Genomic DNA, 13,542 nt, shown 5'->3' with positions numbered 1-13,542 from the left:
CTTTATTCACTTTCTCCAACTTTCTATAATCTTTTTACTGTTACCATCAGATATTTACCACCTTTTGAAAGGAATACCTATATACCTATATAGTTATAAAACCTCACCTTTGAAGGATTATCAACCTCTTTGGTTCTTGGACTTTGTTCATCACATTTGCCTTAATCTTAAAATCAGAAATCTAGTAGTCTTAGTTCTTAAGCAGAAATATTAGAGAAACCAGTTGGAGAGCTATACAGCACTACTTTTTAGTTTCTGCTTCTTAGAGCTGTTCTATATCCTCTGGATTTCTAATAGGGAATCATTTAAAACATTTTAAAATTTCGTTTTTTTAATTAAGCTTCTGTTCAGTGTACTAGTATAGCAAGTGTTTATAGTCCAGGGATAATGTTATGACTTCACAAACATTTTATTTCAGAAAACCCCTGAAAACCCTTTAATATGGCATGCTTTTGGAATTGGTATTTTTGCTTTGAGTATTTTCATCTTAGCTGTATTCTGACTCATTTTGAAACAGTTTTGTCAGCTGACTGCATGTGTTCATACTATTTTTAGAATACTATTTTTATAATCAAAAGTGAAAGGTTGCTTCATTTGTTAACTGTCTTTCAAGTCTTAAACTCATGTGCCTTATGTGTTTTTCTTTATTGAAACTACTGCTAAGGGTGCCACGCATGTCAATAGGATTTTAAAAGCGGGTTCTATTTTTTGGAGCAAGGATTATTCAGCTTTCTTCTTTCCCTTCCCCTTTTCCCTTATCTTTCTCCCTCTTCTCTTTGACTCTCCCTTTATTCCTTCTGTTGTTCTGACTTTATGCTTCAGGGGCAAGAGACCATTTTCATTCTTCTCTGTTTCTCATTTCTACTGGAGAAACAAATTATAGGATTTTGTTATTTGATAAATCAAAATTGGAAAGGAATTAGGTAGTTTGAACTTGATAATAGTAATGTAAGAATCACTTAATGATTATATTACAAAAGAAGCATTTGAACCTTAGGAGCCTAGTTTTATTTTATAAAATAGTGTCTCCCCCACTTAATTGGGGTAGCATCTTGCAAGTTACTAATAAAGGCTGTTGCTGCTAACAAGGTATGGAGGAATTATGCATAAATCAGCTTTTACAAATGGGCACAGACAATTCATATTTGAGTAGATAAATGTGTGTAAATTTGTTTAGTCTTGTCACCATCAGTTTGATTTTTGTGAGTTGTTCGGTGTTAAAAGGCTTACATATTTGCATCATGAGCAGTTTGGGCCTAGATAACTCATTTACTTTTTTTAAAATATATTTTTAAGATCTATTTTTCTTTCATATAGATCATTCTCTAAGGGGATCGTAGAGTATTAAACATTTTTTTTTTTAGTATGTTTTTTAAAGTTTATTTGAGAGAGAAAGAGAGTGCATGGAGGCAGGGGGAAGGGGGAAGAGCAGAAAGAGAGGAAGAGAGAGAATCCCAAGCAGGCTCTCTGAGCTATCAGCACAGATCCCAGAGGGGCTGGATCTCATGAACTGTGAGATCATGACCTGAGCTGAAATCAAGAGTCAGATGCTCAACTGACTGAGCCACCTAGGCATCCCGAAATATTTTCATTTTTCGTATTAATCTGCTTCTGAAGAAACTTGATTATTTCCCTTTTTGGTGCTTGTTCTTGATGGCTTTTGTTTCTCAATTAATCTGACAAAGGACTGTTTGATTTGGTGCTCTTATCCCCAAGATACAGCTAAATCCTCTGTTCCCCCTTCAACACATGGAAATGACATGTTCTTACTCTGCTGGAAGTTTCTTGACACATGTGGCTATATTTATAAACTTAAGTTATTATCTGCAGCTCAAGAATGATCTCTAGCTACAGAATTTAACGTGATAATAAAATGATGAGAGCGATTTCTTTGAGGCCCTGTTGAAATTTAAAATAGTTTATGGTTATTTTGTTAATAAGCAGTAATTATTAATAAGGTAAACGTAGTGATCATTTACTTATTTGAGTCAGAGTGCATGAGTGGGGGAGGAGCAGAGAGAGAATCTTAGGCAGGCTCCATGCCCAGTGTGGAGCCCAGCTTGGGGCTTGATCCCACAACTGTGAGATCATGACCTGAGCCGAAATCAAAACTCAGATGCTTAACCCACCGAGCCACCCAGGCATCTAGATGTAGTGATTTATTAACATGGTATTTGAGGAATATTCTATTTGCTCTTTTAAAAATACTATTTTTACTTTTATTTGGAAATGAGAGAATAAATGGTTGATTTTATTTTATTAATGACTTTGGTAGTGTGTTCCCAAAAGTTGTATCTGTGTTACAATGATTTTTCTTTAGAAGCATTTAAAAATATTTAGTTCACACTGATTAGGCTTATCATCACTTTCAGGAATTATGCATGTTCTTTTTACTTATGTGGTCAGGATTATTACAACTTATTAGTACTAGCCATGAGGCAGACTTCTTTCTTTAAGTATTTATACCTTTCTTATGGTATTATCTTGGCCCTCATTTTGTGTGAAGTGGCTGTGAAAAATGAGTACTGACTCATGAAACTATGCAATATTAGATTTTTGAAAGATTAGCTGTGAGATGAATAGTGTTTGACTGATGGTTGTATTTGTTTAGATTTAGAGAAAGCAGGTAAAACTGAGTTTTTTAGGTTAAGTGAAGTACATTCTTCTTTTTTTTTTTTAAGTTTATTTATTTGGAGAGAGGGCATGTGCATGAGTGGGGATGGAGCAGAGAGTGAGGGAGAGAGGATCCCAAGCAGTCTCCATGCTGTCAGTGCAGAGTCAGACATGTGGCTCGATCCCATGAACCTCAAGATTATGACCTGAGCCAAAATCAAGAGTCAGACTCTCAACCAACTGAGCCACTCAGGTGCCCCAGGGAAGTACACTCTTAAGAAAGAAAATATATAGGCAATTACGGTTGAATTATAAGGAGGTTAAGGCAGAGGTGTGTAGAATAAGCCAGTGTTATAATTTCCCAGTTCATTTATTAAAAAGCAAATACGATAATTCTGAAGCTAAATTTTAGTTCAAGAATTGTCATGTGAAGCTAAAAATACCTCTGGCTATGGACATTCCACACTACTTTCAACTTGAATATATCATTTGCTGTACATTTCTCTGGTTTAAAAGTGAATATTGTTCTGATAATTAGGTAAGGCCAAGGAGGTAGGAAACCTTAACCGCTAGGTTTATGTAAGTCCCCTATCTCAGTAACCAGTGTAACTGGAAACTAAGGTTTTTGGCTTTCCTCAAGCTTCTCTGCTACATATTTGGCACTTAACTTTATTAATGTCCTAAATAATCATAAAGAGTGAGGAAATTGTGGTCCATAGAGGAAAATTCATACAGTCATTGGTTGAAACTGGGATAAGAGCTCAAGAACTGGGACCAGAACCTTACTTTCTGCCTAATAAATAGGGTGGGAATTGGGGGAAGAATTTCCTATTTTGATGTGGTCTCCTAAATCATAAATTAACAGTTGTTCAAGAGGCAGTAGAGTAAATGTAAAAACAAAATGAGCACAAAATTTTAGTTTTTAAGGAGATCGAAAATATAATTTGTTTTGGCTAGTGAGAAATAATAATTATAGTTAATACTTTTTGTGTTTAATTCTGGGCCAGATAACTGTCTTCTTTATAATACCTCATTGAGTTTTTATAACAGCCTTCCGAGTGGTAGGTATTATTACTATTATATAGCTGGAAAAACTGCGGCTGTAATACTGAACTGATAGTAAGAGACAGAACTGGTAATCAAATTTAGATCTGTCTGACTCTAAAGCGCAAGTTGTGAACCATTGCATGGTATACTATGGCTTTCTTTTCAACTTAGCATGCTTTTTCTAAGAGAAAATAGGTTATGAGAAAACTCATCCAAAGCTTATTCCTTCTGTTAGAGCCCTTTTGATTAAAAAAAAAAAAAAAAGTGTTTTGAATTGTAATCACTTTAATATTATAAACTCCAGCATTTGGGAAAGTACATAGTGATTATTCACTCCCTCTAAAAATTAGTGAAATATAGTCTAGTAGCATCTAGTAGCATCTAGCCTTAACCTTTTATTTTATTTTTAAACAGAAACATTGTTCCCTTCATCTTGAGAGATTACAAGAATCACAAAAGGTCACTATACAGATATCACAGGTTAGAGAGATTGTACCCTTTTCTGGATAAAGAGCATGAATCCATTGGCACAGGCCTTATATATATAAAGAGGGGTTGAAATTGATTTTATTTAGAGAAACTAAAGCACATTCCCACATACCCTATTCCTCTAATGAAGTGAAGTGACAGCTATCAAGTATTATAATTAACCTCCTTCTGAAGACTGAAGGGAACTGGAGAGAGCAGGTAGCTATGTAGGCTTTTATGACTTGCTTTTGAGAATCATTTTTGATGTTATTTGAAAGTTTGGTGGAATAGAAAAATTACCAGTGAAAATAACAGGTTTTCTGTGTTGTACTCTCAAATGAGTTGCCACAGAAACAGTAAAATAAATGTAAAGTTAACATGAACACAAACTTTAGGAACTGGTAGAATTACAAATCTTCTGCTTATTTCCTTGGACAGACACTTTACCATTTTAGAATTATCTTTTTAAGATCTACATTTGAGTTGATGCACTAGGAAGTAGGTGTTTCTTTAAACCTTGGCTATAATTTATTTCTAAATGGAGTTCTTCAGTCCAGACTAAAAGAAGATCCAAAGATCTGTGCTTTTTGTTGCTCTGATAGAAAATGTCCATTGAGTATTGTAAAATAATAAATATAAATATGCATAAATATATATGAACCATAGCCTTGGTATAAATACTTTGGAAATGCCCGGAAATAAAAATCATAGTCGTGGTCTTCTGGGAGTTTAAATGTAGTTGGAGAGTTTACCTGTTTTTTTTAACCAGGCAAACTTAGATACTCTCTAAACTAATAATTCTGTGTTTCTCAATTGCTTAGGGTTTTTTTTTGTGAGAGAAGGTAGAATCTTTCCCTAATACTCAAAGAAAATGTTCTATGTCTTTCTCGCCATATGGTCCTCCTTTTTATTTTAGAATGATCTCATGTGTTGTAGCCTGGTTTCCTCTTCAGTTAATTTTTTTCTGAGTAGTTTTGAAACTAAAGAGGATTTCTACAGCTTCTAGTAATGAAATGATAGTTTTCTCTCTTGGTTGTATAATTGATTACTTGTGCTGAGTTTGGTTTGTGTTACCCCTTGGAATTTCTTTATAGATTAGTTCTTAAGCTTTCAGAGAAGTTGGATAGACTTCTGGACTTAAGAATTTCAAGAAGCTTAATGAGAAAATGTCAGGTGGAAGCACTGCCGGAAAGTTTCCCCTTCCCCCCATAATTTTTTTCTTTGACGTTTGGGGACTTGTTTTATTTACTTGTACACTTCATCCTGTAAATAGTCACACATTAATTTTATAATTCCAGTCCAAAATTACCTTGTGCCCTTTGTTTTGCTTATTTGCATTATACCTCTTTTGACAGTAGTCTAATTAATTTAAATATTCCATTCTGTCCATGTGTGTTTAAATGACTACACATTGGCCTTTTCATTAAAACAAACATTTCTTATGAATCCATATAGAAATATTTAAGTAGCTGGTCAAAAAGATGGCTGTTGCTATTTTCGATAATTGTTAGTAACCTTGTAGGGTTATAGAATTCTCATCACTTGGTTATAGAAAACTAGTTTCTGGCGGTTGCTGATATGAGCACACCAGATTTTGTCTGCTTCTTGTGTTTCCATGTAAAAGCACTTTAATTAAAATAAAAATTAGTATTTGAAGTTTTAAGCCGCTGAGCATACTTCTTGATGTGTTGTTAAGTACGGTCATTGCTGCCTACTTTGTAAGGATTGAAAATGATTTGTCCTTTTCCCAGTTTTCTTCCCTTTAGTTTACAACAGAGAATGAGCAAACTGAGGGCAAAGGAAAGAGTAGGTTACAGAGTTTAGATACTTAATCCTAATAGTTCTGTCTGTATGAAAGAGGAGCAGTTATTGCACGTACACAGATAATATTTAAACGTATGAACATATCTTCGAGATATTTATTAATTGGATTAGATGTATTCTTAAAATACAGCAACCTAATTTATCAAATGGCTTTCTTCCCCCCCAGTTCTGTAGAAAATGTTCTCAAAACACTCGTGAAAAGCTGCCGACCGTAAGTAGCTTCTCATTTTATGAAACCTCTTGTTATTTCTTTGGGCTTTTTCCCATTCTTAGTGTGCTTTGAAGAGAAAATTGAAGGTATAAATAGTTTCTAACACTGTGATGTTAGTCACTGGGCACAACATATCATTTTCAACTCTTGAACTAAATTATTTAGCTTTCATTTATAAATTTAGAAGTTTTTAAGTCATGTGGGTGTTCCCCATTATAAAGTAAGATTGCCATAATTTATGTATAATTGTCTTTATTTGAAAGATTTTCCTAGAGTATCATTACTCAGATCAAAAATATTTTCCAAAATGCGTATTGTAGGTATTGCATCAAAATGTGAATAATAATGAAAAGGTGTTCAGACATTTTTTTAAGTATTTTTAAAAATTTTAATGTTTTTTATCCATTTTTTGAGAGAGAGAGAGAAAGAGACTGGGCGCAAGTCGGGGAGGGACAGACAGGGAGACACAAAATCTGAAGTAGGCTCCAGGCTCTGAGCTGTCAGCACAGAGCTCGACGTGGGCTCAAACTCACGAACCCTGAGATCATGATCTGAGCCGAAGTTGGACACTTAACCAACTGAGCCACCCAGGCACCTCTGTGTATTTTTTAAAGTAAAAGACATTTTTTTAAAGTTCTCTTTCAGTGGAACATACAGAAATATTCCATATTCTTATATTTAAAGATGAATATGGGTTGAATTTAGTTTTAATCAACTAAAGTCCAAGTCTGTGGACTTGAAGTGTTTTTTATCAGGGTGTTCTTAGACTGCTTATCCTGATAAGTATGGATGCAGTGAATTCTTTTGACTAGAAATCCGTATTTTGCCATATTCTTATGAGTTAAAGTTATAAATGATTTTATAAATCAGATATTTATTGCTGACCTACCATCCTACTCAGTCTTGGGCAAATGCATTTTTAAGATATAGTCTCCCTTTTAAGATTGAGGCTTAAGATTTAACCTGAGTCATAAGCCACCAATGAGCAGTGTCATTTTGAGCAAGGCACTTACCTCTTAGTCTATGTTTCCTAACTGGATACTTGGTCATCACTGGGGTACTTAGTGGTTTTTAAGTTCTTAGGTAATTCATAGAACACCCAAGCTTTTATGTTGGATTACTAAACTAACAGTTGACCCTGAAAGATTAGAAAGGAGAATTGGTGTATGAGATCTTTAAAGGCAGGATGTATTTTGTGTGTGTTTGTGCGTGTGTGTGTGTGTGTGTGTGTGTGTGTGTGTTCTAACCTGTAGCACAGTGACCTGGCACATAGATGCTTGATGAACCCAAAGAAGTATTACTAAAGTGTAGTTTTATTTTTCACATAAAGGAATGAAGTGTGATTCTAATACAGATGGACAAAAGATATAATAGGATTAATAATGTGACTTGTAGGGCAAACCTACAGGTGTATTTGAAAGGGTTTCCTAACTTTTTTGGCCATACTCAAATCGAATTACTCATATACTTTTTTTGTTGTTGTTATTTTAAATCCCTTAATGGATATTTAGTAATTATACATGGGTCCTCTTTTTCCATTTACCTTTGTTTTGTGTATGAATGCACACGTCAGATTTTAATTTTGTGAATCTTCTCTACTCCAAGGGCTCTCCTGCCCATTTCCTAGACTTGTAAAATATTAGTACCTGCAGGACCAGACCGTCTAGTCTAACCCGCTCTTGTATTACAAGAGAGCTCTGTGGTACAGTGAAAGGAAATGGTTTGTCCGGTGTTCTCTTTCTCATGTCACTGATTATCCATATATATAGACTGGATTTTCTGACTAAATTTTTTTCTTGTTGCTATTACATAGCACACAGGAAGGGAAAAACTGCAAGAAACATGTATGTTTATATTTATAGGTTATTTAGAGTGGCAAAATGTGTTTACGTTAACTTGACATTTGTAGTGTGTGTGCGCTATGCCTTATAAAATCCATCCCCCCTCCCCCTTTTTTTGTCAGTCACATGTTGATGTTGTAGAACGTTTTTTTAAAGCACTGATTAGGTAAATGAAAACCTTCTTTTTTATTAGATACTTTCCAGCAGATGCCACAGCTGAGATGCTAGAAGAATGGCGGCCTTTAATGTGCCCTTTTGACGTAACAATGCAAAAGGCCATCACTTACTTTGAAATATTTCTTCCTACCTCCCTTCCTCCAGAACTTCATCATAAAGGTTTTAAGTAAGTATATACATATCTTAACAAATTATAGAATAGAGCAAGAAATAGAGATGTATAAACAGACCAGTAAAGCAATTATAAGTAAACAAAAATTTACTAATTCAGCCATTATGTTGATTATACTTGAAGTGTGTGAAGGGTGAAACAATTAAACATAAGATTGTAAATGAAGAGAGAATAATGCTTGTATGTCAAACAAATAAGATGAGGGCTTTTCCTGGCTGGCTCAGTTGGTAGAGCACGTGACTATTACTGATCTCAGGGTTGTGAGTTTGAGTCCATGTTGGGGGTAGAGCTTACTTAAAAATAAAATCTTAAAAAAACAAAAAAGGAAAGATGTGGGCTTTAATTTAAGAAAGCAAGAGAGAAAGAATAAAAAATGCAAAAAGGAGTAGAAAGTATCAGTAAATAAGCAGTGATAAAAATGTTAAATTGTGTGGAGTTCAGGAAAAGGAAAAGTGTTTTTATAAAACTTGGTTTTATTCATCACTTGTAGTTTTTCTTGGGCCTTTCCTATAATTTTTTTTCTTTACTTGTTCTAGTCTTAGCACTGCTTTTAAGAATTTTTTTTTTTCTGGGGTGGCTCAGTTAAGCGTCCAATTCTTGATCTCAGCTCAGGTCTTGATCTAAGGGTCATGAGTTCAAGACCCGCTATGTTCTGTGATGAGCATGAAGCCTACTTTAAAAAAAAAAAAGAGAACTTTTTTTCTAGATGACTATAGGTATAAAACAAGTGCTAGAATGAAGAAATTTAGACTGTGCTTTTATGGAAAAAAGAAAAGGTATGAAAAAAAGACTGGAAGGAAATAGGTATTATTACTGTGTTGTGGATTCATGCTTACTCCCCAGCCCCCCCCATATTTTCTATGGTGAGATGCCAAATCTTTTATTTCTTTCAAATCAGAAATTTTGTATTTAGCTGTATATTGATGAAATGTTAATTCTCATCCAGAAATTCTAAAAGCATTTCTTTGACCTTTGTAAAGATTGGTGAATAATATTGCAGCACTTTCTTGCCTTGACATTCTCTTCTGTTTAATCTGAGATAATTCCCCCCACAATAATTTAGTTCTACCTAACACTTCGTGACTCATTCTTTTAGGGAACACTTATTATAGTGGTACTTAATAGCATAATTACTAATTGGCTTATTAAAAAACAGAATGCAAGGGAGAGTTGCAAGAATAGGTAGTAATAGGAAAATATTAAAGGAGAAAGGGAGGAAGGAGACACTTGTAAACAGTGTTAGATAGGGGTGGTCAGTAATTATTTAACAATGAAGTAGGCGGTTGATGAGATTACTCTTTTGGCATAAGTGTATTGGAAGCGGAATATTCAGAAAAAATAGTTATTTGTTCCATTAAGTTTGTACATTGAGTATTATTTTTTCTAGGTTGTATAGTTATCAGTAAGAATAATAGATTAAAAAAATACAAAGGATACCTGGCTTTGAACCACTTTCTATAAATCACTTGCTATTCATAACACCATTTTTCTTCTTCAGACTTTGGTTTGATGAATTAATTGGCCTTTGGGTTTCAGTGCAAAATCTCCCACAGTGGGAGGGGGTGAGTATCCTATTTTTTTCCTTCTGACAGTATATATCAGATCATTTGATAAGTAACTTCACTTCCTTAGAATTGGCTCTTGGCAGTGTTGTAATTATTTTTTGTTTGTTTTTAAATTCTGTTCGCTGTTTTCTAACAGAAACAGACACTTGTTTATTTTGTTTTTATCAATATCTAGAAGCATGTGCATGTATTATGAAATGTAAGACTCTGCTTTTGTACCTTCACTGGCATGTTGTTAGAAACATTGTGGATGTTCTCTTTATGCTTATTAGATTAAAATGTCTTCTGTTTGCATTGTGAATGATGCTTTGTCATTTCCCTTTTAATAAGCATTTCAACTACAGTTGATTTAAGATGGTGACAATCAAAACTGAAATTTGGAGATTTTTAAAAAATGAGCCATAAACCATGTATTAAGTTGTGTTAATGATAATAGCTGAGAACAACAAATGGATAAGGGGTGTGACTGACACTTATTAATAACAACAAGTGTACTTACTTAATTGTCTTTCTTTTTTTACTTTCAGCAACTAGTAAATCTCTTTGCTCGATTGGCTACAGATAATATAGGGTACATAGATTGGGATCCATATGTACCAAAGGTAATTAACATGTGAACATACAACATACAATAGCACTGATAGCACTTTTTGTGTCTTTAAGAAGTGTGTTTTGTATGCTAATTGCTAAAATTTTTTTGACCACTAGTAAAAACATAAAGTTTTCCGGGATAGACCATTTATTTTCAAAAATTAATTGGTTCATATTAAGGTATCAGAAATGTATGATTTTTGTCTTGCCTACGCAGGACATGAAATAGAAGTTTCAGAGTGAGTAATTTAGGAAGTACAAAGTGTATTATTCAGGGTCTTAATTCATACCTTCCAACAAATTTTGGGTATTGTATTTGATTGCTATTCTAGAGTGTTCTCCACTTTTTACGTCACATTTTCCTCGAGCAAATAAAGCTAGAGTGTCTCTAGGTGCAGTGTTCTTAACACTGCAGCTTCTGTTTTGTTTCAGCTGCCATAAATCCAAGAGGGCCTGCACGGGGTGTACAGGTGATTCTGATCCACACCTTGACGGTAGAGCAGGGAGGCAGAGCAGCAAACATTAAACTTACTGTTTACCTCTGCTTGTGCTGTCCAGTAGAAACTAAAGAGAAAAAGTCATTTTCTTCTCCCTTTGGGCTCCCTGTTACTAATGACAGGTTTTAAATATAAATTATTAAAATGCAATTAAGATTAAAATGCAAATTCTTGGGGAAAAAATCAAATCAGTGTTAGAATTTTGAAAGGGAAAATAACTCACTAGAAGACAAGTATTTGCATTTATATCTCACTTGTTTGTTTATGGGTTCATGGATACAGCTGCTTCAGATTCATACTCCTGTGACCTGAGTGTCATTTAAGAAAAAGCAAATAGGGGTGCCTGGCTGGCTTAGTTGTTAGAGCATGTAGCTCTTGACCCTCAGGGTCATGAGTTTGAGTTCTGTGTTGGGTGTAGCTATTACTTAAATAAATAAACTTAAAATAATAAAACATTTTAAAAAGTAGATCTTCTATGAAATTTTTATGGAATATAGCAGTATATAAAACTGCCAAACAGTATGTAATTTTGCTTAAAAACTGATCCAGTGAGAATACATGCACCAACACTAATATATATCACTTCAGTTATTTAAGGAGTTACTTGATACCTATAAATATTTATTCTTAATTCTTTTTTTCTTTTGAAAGATATTTACGAGAATTCTGAGAAGCTTGAACCTCCCAGTGGGAAGCAGTCAAGTGTTAGTCCCAAGATTTTTAACAAATGCGTATGATATAGGACATGCTGTAATATGGATCACCGCCATGATGGTTTGTAACACATTAGTTCTTCTAAATTTTGTGTTAACCATGTAAAAATTCTGTATAATCACATAAGCCTGTATTAGTATCGTAGTTGGTCATTTGATTCTTCGATATTTTCTGATGTAGTAAGCTAATGTTTCTCAGACCCAGAATGTAGTCATAACACACCATTTATAAATCTCTCTAGCCAATGAATCCTAAAAATAGAGTCAGGGTTTAGAGTTTTGAGAGATTCAGAATGTCTAACAATCTCACAGATGAAAGGTCAAGTTGATAATGATAAATGTGGGATTAGAACCTGGGGTTTTGCATATGCTCAGTACTAATGCATTCAGTGTTGAAGATGGCACTGAACACAAAGCTAATTAAATAAAGTAATCTTGGTGAAGGGAGAAGTATGGAGGATTACTTTACTGACATCCTTGAAGGAAAGTAAAAATATATCCACATGCTTGGATTTCAGTATCCTCTTCCAAATAAGAATATTAAAACAATTTCATACTATAATTTTCTGGATTGTCATTCATTCTCCTTCTACAGCTCTCTCTTTTTAAAATTATTATTTTGTGTTTGATATTTTCCCCAGGTTATGTTGTTTCATTGTTGTTTTTTCTGTGGATAAGGCAGGATGGTTGTGAGAAGTTTAGTTCTTACATTTTATTTTTAGATTAAAAAGAGAAATTCAGGGGCATCTAGGTGGCTCAGTCAGTTAAGCATTGACTTTGGCTCAGGTCATGATCTCACAGCTCAAGGGATAGAGTCCTGCGTCAGGCTCTGTGCTGATGGCTCAGAGCCTGGAGCCTGCTTCAGATTCTTTGTCTCCTCTCTCTCTCTGCCCCATCCCTGTTTGCTTGCTCTCTCTCAAAAATAAATGAACATTAAAATTGAAAAACGAAATTCATTCTCCCCCCGTTTTTGCAATTTCATTATTAAATAGGAAAATCCTATTTTCTTTCTAATACTCCAAATGAGCAAAAACATCTGGATGTTTACTATGTTATATCAGCAATTTTTTTTTTAGGAGCGACAGAATTATATCATGATTAGTATCAACCTTATTTTAGTTCATGTTGCTCTTCTTTCTCATACAGTTTTTCCCATTGACGTCTTTATTTTGTGTTATATATGAATATTGAATATAATAAAAAATGCTAATTATTATGCTAGGATTTTGAAAGTTTTGTTGGTTTTTTTTTTTTTTTTTTGCTATGGAATTATTATGGTCTCTTTAGTAGTTGACCTACTCTAAATTGGGAACATGAACGTGGATTTCATTTCAGCAGGAAGACATGTTCCTCATGTAACTGGACAGTCTACCTTAGGTCTAGGCTGTTTCTTGAAAGATCATCTTGAGAGAGAGAAGGTTTGAAGACCAAGCTGTAGTTCTTTTTCCTCAGGGCTGTTCAACTTGATAAGATTGAATACTAACTTTTTTCCTCATTTTTCCCCCAGATCATGTTGTTGTTTGGTGTGTTTGGGTAATAGATTGAGAAAAACTATTTTTCCTTTGAGTCAAAATGTGGTCAAGGGCACCTGGGTGGTTCAGTCGGTTAAGCTTCCGACTTTGGCTCAGGTCATGATTTCACAGTTCGTGGGTTTGAGCCCTGTGTCGGGTTCTGTGCTGACAGCTCAGAGCCTGGAGCCTGCTTTGAATTATCTGTCTCTCCCTCTCGCTCTGCCCCTTTCCTGCCCATACTCTGTCTGTCTGTCCGTCTCTCTCTGTCTCTCTCAAAATAAATAAACATTTAAAAAAAATTTTTTTTAAATG

The 13,542-nt window shown here is 34.4% G+C and overlaps 1 protein-coding gene across 3 annotated transcripts in view; it reads left to right on the top strand.

Annotated features, from left to right (window-relative positions):
• Window positions 1-13,542, top strand: part of PSME4 (proteasome activator subunit 4) — a 98,978-nt gene that overhangs the window by 25,261 nt on the left and 60,175 nt on the right. For 2 of the 3 annotated variants that reach the window (XM_042981386.1, XM_042981390.1), the window contains exons 4-9: window positions 4,075-4,140; window positions 6,119-6,163; window positions 8,198-8,347; window positions 9,852-9,915; window positions 10,446-10,520; window positions 11,658-11,780. In XM_042981386.1, coding sequence (XP_042837320.1) covers window positions 4,075-4,140; window positions 6,119-6,163; window positions 8,198-8,347; window positions 9,852-9,915; window positions 10,446-10,520; window positions 11,658-11,780 — 523 coding nt within the window. The remainder of the gene's footprint in view (window positions 1-4,074; window positions 4,141-6,118; window positions 6,164-8,197; window positions 8,348-9,851; window positions 9,916-10,445; window positions 10,521-11,657; window positions 11,781-13,542) is intronic. The other variant, XM_042981389.1, reaches the window with a different exon arrangement.

This window comes from Panthera tigris, chromosome A3 (genome assembly GCF_018350195.1).
Source record: "Panthera tigris isolate Pti1 chromosome A3, P.tigris_Pti1_mat1.1, whole genome shotgun sequence".
Taxonomy (NCBI): Eukaryota; Metazoa; Chordata; class Mammalia; order Carnivora; family Felidae; genus Panthera; species Panthera tigris.
Note: the sequence above shows the minus strand (reverse complement) of the source record. Positions and strands in the feature narration are given on the sequence as shown.